Raw genomic sequence first — 7,287 nt, forward strand, 5'->3', positions numbered from 1 at the left:
ATCGCTGTCATTCTAGCGCTCAGACAAAGTCACTTCTTACCGGCTGGATCTCCTACAGATGGATGATAAATGCTGACAGGTAGGCATGTTTACACACGCGCTACAGAGCCTGTATCTCACCGGAGCTTCTCCCGAATGAGGCATGCATCGCTATTAAATGTCCGATGCAGCGCGGCCATCTGCGCAATAGTTCCGCCGCGCGACTCAGACGCTCAGCGCAACAGCCTCTTCAAATGAAAATATAATATCGATACTTGGTGAGAACCCATCGAGAATCGATCGCAGGACTAAATATTGCGATATATCGCAATATCGATATTTTGGCACACCCCTACTGATTATGATCTGAATCATAATATGTTGCTAAGACTAGTTGTTAGACACCTAAAATTTACCACTAAGTTGTGGACTGGACCGTTGAACTGTATATGAGAAGTGAAGTGAGTGACCCCCCCCCCCTGACATTCCAAACAGGAAGGCTTCTATGGAGAAATAAACAGCTGTTATTCGGTCATTCTGTTGGTCAGAATAAACATTCTTGATCTGATAACTTTCTGAACACCTTCTTGATAATCTACATTTTTTATGATATTTTTTTCTGTAGTTCAGGTTATTCCAGTTGAACTAACCATCAGCTGCCTCAATAAAAGTAGGCGGTCTCACATCAAATGTTTGAAACCTTTGATTGACAGATTCTTCCAAGCCCACTTTCAAATGGTAGGGCTGTGAACTAGGGCTAAGTATCGACGATCATTTCCACAGTCGATTTGATTCGATTCATGTCTGTGAGTTTATAAACAAGTTCATTTAGTCACTAATGCATGTTTAGGTCAACCGAGGATTGGGAAATTCCATTTTACATTAGCATCAAGCTAGCTGACTCAAGCTTTATGTGCTAAATCGATTTATATTTTTACGGATGGATTATTGATTTATTAAGCTTACATCAACTCAAATGGATTAATCGATTTTATCAACCCAGCCCTAGTGTAAACTTCCAACAAGCTCACTCCTGATTGGTGTTTGCTAGCCATTGCAATGATGACTCAGAGTTGCTCTGACCAATCACTGCTTCTGACATTGTCTGGCTCCAACATGGTAGCCGGCGTATCAAAAATGTTGACTGAATTGACTTTATTTGGTTGCAGCTGGCAGTGCGTGGTTCTTCTATGTGTGACGTCACTCTCACTTGGTCTAATTGTGATCTTTAGTCTGTTGCAGAAGGCCTGGATGTGGGCGATTGTGGCCCGCCCAGCAAATTTTCTACATAACAAATACTTTCTTCTAAAATCTGCATTTTCTCATCTGCTCCTGATTAAAAAAGAAATTAAATAAAGAAATACTCAGAAAAGCAATTCTAACCTTAAGTTTCTTTATATATTTCCTTCATCATCAGAAAATGCTACAAGAACATGTTGAAAACATTTTTTCATTGGAGTCTTTAATGAGCTTTCATTTTGTTGTTGTTGTTGCTCCAAACTGACATACAGCAAAGTCTGTTTGTTTAAATTAGCTTTTCACTTTTTAAAATCTTTTTAAACCGGCTGTGTATAGAAAGGTTCATGTATATAGATTTGTATTCATGTGACCATAGATGTGGATTTATGGAGCCGTTTATAAAAACTCTCCTCAATCCATCGAACGACTGTGAGCAGCAAACAGTTTGTGAGGAAAAAGTCAAATGGCAGGAGTGGAGAGTGATCTGCTGCTGGACGTACCTCCAGCGTTACGCTGAGCTTCTCTTTCCGCCGGCTGTTTCTCCTTCTCTTCTTCTTCTTGTACACAAGCAATATCAGGCAGTCTGAAGCAAACACAGACAGACAAACTTCACAACCTCGCAAATACACACCTCCCTCTCTAGATGTTCAACATCAGAGTATCAGCGAGCACACTAATTTGTCACTTTTTAGAATCCCTGCTGCCTGTCTTTCTACCTCCCTCTCTGTCTGCCTGTCTGTCTACCTGCCTGTCTGTCTGCCTGCCTGTCTGTCTGCCTGTCTTTCTACCTGCCTGTCTTTCCACCTGCCTGTCTGTCTGCCAGCCTGCCTGTCTGCCTGCTTGTCTGTCTGTCTGTCTGCTACAGAGCAGCATTCATAACAAACCCAAAAACCATGAATCGATGCACAGATCCAGGTCCAGCTGCAGCCTCACCAGACGTCTGTGTGTGTCATGTCAAACTCCTGTCTGCTCTCCAGGAGGAGCCGGCTGCTATTCACACAGCGACAGTGTGCTGGACTACGGTCACAGCGAGAAGACGTTTACATTTAACTGCACTGAATGAACATCAGGATCCAAAGTCTCTGTTTGCACAAGGCAAGGCCGTCTCGTTTCCAAATCGATTTCTGTCACAACATCCACACGCTTTGAGCTGCAGGAAGTGCAGAACAAAAGACCAATCAACAAGCGGAGATTACTCTGACAGCTGGAAATCCACAGGGATTAGATGACCACTGGATCAATCAGCTGGTGTGCAAATGAGGCAGTGCTGCTAAGGAGCAACCAGAGGAAAGCGCCAGCTCATACCTGCAACAGGAGAGGGCTTCTGTAGAACCACCCAGCGAGTCTTCCACTGCACAGAGGTTTGTAGGACACCGTCAGTCACGAGGAACAACTCTCTGAGCAACACGGCAGCAAACGTCAGGAAGGAAAAGAATGCAGAATTCACCTTTTTTCCATCTCTAAACTTGACTTGTCCCTCTGCGACAACTGTATCCGTCATTTTCTGTCATGGTTCCGAGCAGCTGTGTGTGTGTTGGGAGGGGGGTCATTTTTTAAAATAGCCTATGGAGCAGCAGACCCCTTCCCCGCCTCCACCACCACACAGGCAGAGGGTAATCAGAGCAGTTGTCTCACTCCAAAATAATTTACAACGCAGATAATCAGATTAAAGCATCTGACCGGCGCGTCTTTGACTTAACCCGAGCGAACTTTGTCATAGCTGAGAGTTAGCCGGGATTTATGGGGGCTGGAGTCATGTACACGAGTTAGTGCTTTGCCTTTGTTCTTTTTCAGATCTGCGGGACCGCTTCCTCTGACTGAAATGAAACCTCAGAATAACAAAATCCTCCAGACTTCCATCATGGTGACATTTGGTTACATTTAAAACATCAAAGTCAAGAAAAGTGGACACCATTGTGCACTTACAGGCACCACATCCCCGCTGCTATTTAAAGTTGAAGAGGGAGAGTTAGTGGATCGTTCATTCATAGAATATTTCCCCTGATCTGGAGCATCCATGTGTGTTGGGTTAAGACACATCTGAGCAGAATTGGTTTCAATTCCTATTGAAACATGGATCTGGTCCTGGTCCCTAACAGCAGTATTGTTTGAACAGCACAGATATGAACTGAATGAAGGTCAACCACCGTGAAGGATGTGGGCTGTTATCACTGAACATGTGATGACACTTCTTTTCTCACAGCACTGCAAACCAAACCTCAACACATTCATATGAGACACTTTAACTTACAGAGAACAAACAGTCGTAAAAACCCCAAACGCAGTTTTTATGTTTAAAGCTGCTCTATCCTTTACACTCTGCAAATGTATTATTACAAAGAGCTCCACTAGGAGGCGCTATAGGTTTATTGTAAAGTAACATCAGTGTTACGACAGACTGTATGTTTTACGGCAGTTACAATGCGAGTTTGTCTGATGTAGAATGCCTTCCTTGAAACCTGTTGTAAAACAGTTAAAAATCCTTCCCTGAATCCGTGAGTTCATGACATGGTGTCAGAAGTCGCTCCTTCGCCCTTGTCAAGATTGAAGCAACAGGATGGCTAATTTATCACCTTTACCTTTCCGGATGACGTTCAAGACTATTATGGCAAAGTTATGAAAAGGTTTGATGAACATTTTGTACCAAAGCACAATACGATACATGAATGCGCCTGTTTCCAAGGGGAGAGCGTGGAGCCGTTTGTGAGGGAGTTGTATAAGCTCACGGAGCACTGCGACTTCGGACCGACGAAAGACGAACAGATAAGGGATTGGCATCACGGATGGAGACGCATCGCAGAAGCTACAGCTGGAACCCGACTTAACCTTGGAAAAAGCATCAGTATTGCACAACAATCAGAGCTGTTTAAAACTCAAAATGCCAGCGCCAGAGCAACAAGGGTTGAGGTGGGTGCCATTGACACACGTAAGAACAATAAGCAGCCCAGACAGTATGACAAAAGGGATGCTAAAAATAGAGATAATGCAGAAATGTGATGCAACAAAAATGTGCACAAGATGTGGGAGACAGCATAAGTACGGTGCATTCATTTCATTTTCATTTACTGATTTATAAAGCACCTTCCACCACCAGTCAAGGAGGCCCAAAGTGCTGTACACAAGGAAAACAAAAACAGAGCATTGTGCAATAGTAAAACATACAGAAGAATAAAAGACATAAAACCAAGTAACACCATTTTAAAACAAAGATAAAACTAATAAAACTGTTTTAAAACAGAGATCAAACCAACATAAAATAGAATAAAAAAAGCTAGGCTGATGCTAGAAGGCTGTCGTGGAGGAACAATTCTTTTTTAAAACACTCCAAAAGCGTGATCTCTCCAATAGCTGGTGGAAACTGATTCCATAGTTTGGGAGCCAACACAGCAAAAGCACGGTCCCCCCTGAACTTACGTTTGGTTCTGGGAACCAGTAGCATGCACTGGTCTGCGGAGCGGAAGGACTTAGTGGGGGAGTATTTTAAAACCAGACTGGAGAGGTAAGGAGGGGCCGTCCCTGCCAGTGACTTAAAAGTAAAAACAAGAATTTTGATAAAAATCAAGTACTGCACTGGGAGCCAGTTCAAAGAAGCCAAGATCGGGGTTATGTGGTCAAACTTTTTTGCCCCACAAATAAATCTTGCTGCTGCATTTTGGACCAGTTGCAGCCTGGCTACTGAAGCCTTAGGTAACCCAGCATAGAGAGAGCTGCAATAATAAAGTCTGGACAGCACAAAGGCATGGGTGACAATTTCAAGGTTCTTTTTAGAAATAAAAGACTTGATCCTAGCTAGTCGCCGCATCTGAAAAAAGCAGGATCTGGTCACCGCATTTATTTGGAGGTCGAGTTTCAGAGCAGCATCAAGTTTAACACCCAAGCTTGTGCATGTCCAGCTACAGGTAAACGCTGCCGTAAATGCAATAAAGCAGGACATTTTGAAGCAATGTGTAAAACAAAAAATGTCAATGCACTTACAGCTACAGACTGTGACAGTCATGAGGGCAGTGTGTGGTTTCTTGGGGCTGTGCCTGACAGTGATGAAGATGAGGAGGACAGATGGTATGAAAACCTGCAAATAAATGGCACAGTGGTTACGTTCCGGATCGATACAGGAGCGGAGGTAACTGTGATTCCAGAGTAGACGTATTTAAAGCTGTAACAGCGCCCCCTCCAGGTGAAAACAAGCTCAACCTTCACCAGCCCAGGTGGAAAACTGCAGTGCAAAGGCAAATTCATGACACACTGTGAAAGACATGGAGAAAAGTAGCAGCCTTCCTTTCGGCATTACATCTGCTCCTGAAATATTTCAGCAGAAAATGAGCTTGCTCCTGAAAGACCACACAGACACTGTGGTAGTAATCTAGGCAAAGACAAGGAAGACCATGATCAGAATCTGCACGCGGTGTTACAGACCATTAGAGCTTCAGGATTGAAACTTAACATGAACAAATGTCAATTCAGGAAATTTTAAATTCAATATTTTGGACACATCATTGGAAAGGATGGCATCAAACCAGACACGGAGAAGGTCAGAGCCATTGCGGAGCTCCCGAGCCCAGCAAACATAACTGCGGCAAAGGATTGGGATGATAAATTACTTGGGAAAATTCCTCCCTGACCTTTCCACAGTCATGCACCCTCTAAACAGTCTACTGAGGAGTGACACAGTCTGGACTTGGGGAGGAGCACAGGAGGAAGCCTTTACACAGGTTAAGGCCATGCTAACTTTGGCACCTGTACTTGCATTTTATGACGCGACAAAGCCAACGGTTGTAAGCGCAGACGCCAGCAGTTATGGCCTAGGTGGGGCACTCTATGAAGATCACAGTGACGGACTCCGACCAGTCACCTTTTGTTCCAGGACTCTAACAGAGGCTGAGCGTTGGTACTCCCAGATTGAGAAAGAAGGCATCGCTAGCGTACGGGCATACAAGCGCTTTGGGAGGTATTTTCAAGCCATGGACAGGTTTGTGCTTGAGACTGACCACATGAATCTGGTTCCACTCAATAATACCTACGGACAGGGCACCTGTAAGGTGTCAGAGGCTATTGATGCGCCTGATGAAGTTTAACGTTGAAGCCATTCATGTGACAGGAAAGCAACTCTTCATGGCTGACACCTTGTCTCAAAACCCCCTGCAGGATAGTTCTGCGTCGGAACCTTAAAGCAATCTTAAAATTTATTTTTAAGAGAGAGTTTGCCCAGCAGGACCATGTTGTGTTTAGGTTGAGACAACAGCTTAAAGCTTGAAGGACGAGAGAAATATACTGATGCAACTGAATCTCAAAGTGAAGATTTTTGCAGACAGATATATCCTCGCAAAGTTGATGGGCTCAAAAAGCTTAGAAAGCCTCCAAAACACGAAGCAACAGCTTTCAAGAAATCAACTTTTACTGTCTATCTTAACCCTTCAACAGCGGAGCTCCAGTGCTTGTGCTCTTTGATTTACTGTCATTTTTTTAGTTTAAACATTGAGACGTTTTTCTCCTTCAGAATCTTCTGGATTTATCGTGTTAACTGTTGAAAAGTTACAGTATGTTAAAGGCCTCGTGCGGTGGCAAATTTTTTTTTTAAATTTAGAAAGTCAATGGAACTTGGAAAACGAATCTAATAAAAATATTCACTTAAAATGATCCAGGGCGATTTTATTGATCATTTTATGGTCGTGCACAGCTTTAAATTTGGGCGATAGGTGGTGATGGGCGGGGGCTGCGCGTGACGTCACTTCAGGGATCCCAGAGTGTAAGCAACAATGGCGGACGGTTTGAGAAGTGACGTAGACCACGATTTAGCGGATATTTCTTTGGATGAAGGTCATGAGCCTTCATCAAACACGGGAATTTTAACAACACAGGGTTCGGAGGGTGTACAGCCCTACCAGTTTGAACCAGCGGTTTCCTCATCTGAGGATACAGGGGCTTCGGATGACGATGGTGAAAGCTCATACAGCGATGGCGGGAAGAAGACGATCAAACTTGACTATTTAGAGGAAGAAAAAGTAAAACAAGGTTTCTGTTGGTGAACCTGCGGAAGGATCATTACCGGAAAAGGAAAGGCGCCGCCGCTGC

At 43.8% G+C, this 7,287-nt stretch overlaps 1 protein-coding gene and 1 long non-coding RNA gene across 8 annotated transcripts in view; one reads left to right on the top strand and one right to left on the bottom strand.

The window, feature by feature from the left end:
• Nucleotides 1–2,896, bottom strand: part of LOC112139378 (protein Dok-7) — a 77,104-nt gene extending 74,208 nt beyond the window's left edge. Inside the window, exons 1-3 of one of the 7 annotated variants that reach the window (XR_004947546.1) lie at nucleotides 2,666–2,896; nucleotides 2,524–2,569; nucleotides 1,719–1,801 (exon numbers count right to left, since the gene is read on the bottom strand). Coding sequence is in view for 6 of the 7 variants with exons in the window: in XM_036211123.1 (XP_036067016.1) it covers nucleotides 1,719–1,801; nucleotides 2,524–2,569; nucleotides 2,666–2,719 (183 nt within the window). In the remaining variant the exon portion in view is untranslated. The remainder of the gene's footprint in view (nucleotides 1–1,718; nucleotides 1,802–2,523; nucleotides 2,570–2,665) is intronic. The other 6 variants (XM_036211123.1, XM_036211169.1, XM_036211138.1 and 3 more) reach the window with 6 other exon arrangements.
• LOC118598525 overlaps nucleotides 2,366–7,287 on the top strand; it is a 10,272-nt gene continuing 5,350 nt past the window's right edge. The window contains exons 1-2 of the long non-coding RNA XR_004947591.1: nucleotides 2,366–2,579; nucleotides 3,013–4,125. This is a non-coding gene — a long non-coding RNA (uncharacterized LOC118598525). The remainder of the gene's footprint in view (nucleotides 2,580–3,012; nucleotides 4,126–7,287) is intronic.

The sequence above is a fragment of the Oryzias melastigma genome, linkage group LG1 (assembly GCF_002922805.2).
Source record: "Oryzias melastigma strain HK-1 linkage group LG1, ASM292280v2, whole genome shotgun sequence".
Lineage (NCBI taxonomy): Eukaryota > Metazoa > Chordata > Actinopteri > Beloniformes > Adrianichthyidae > Oryzias > Oryzias melastigma.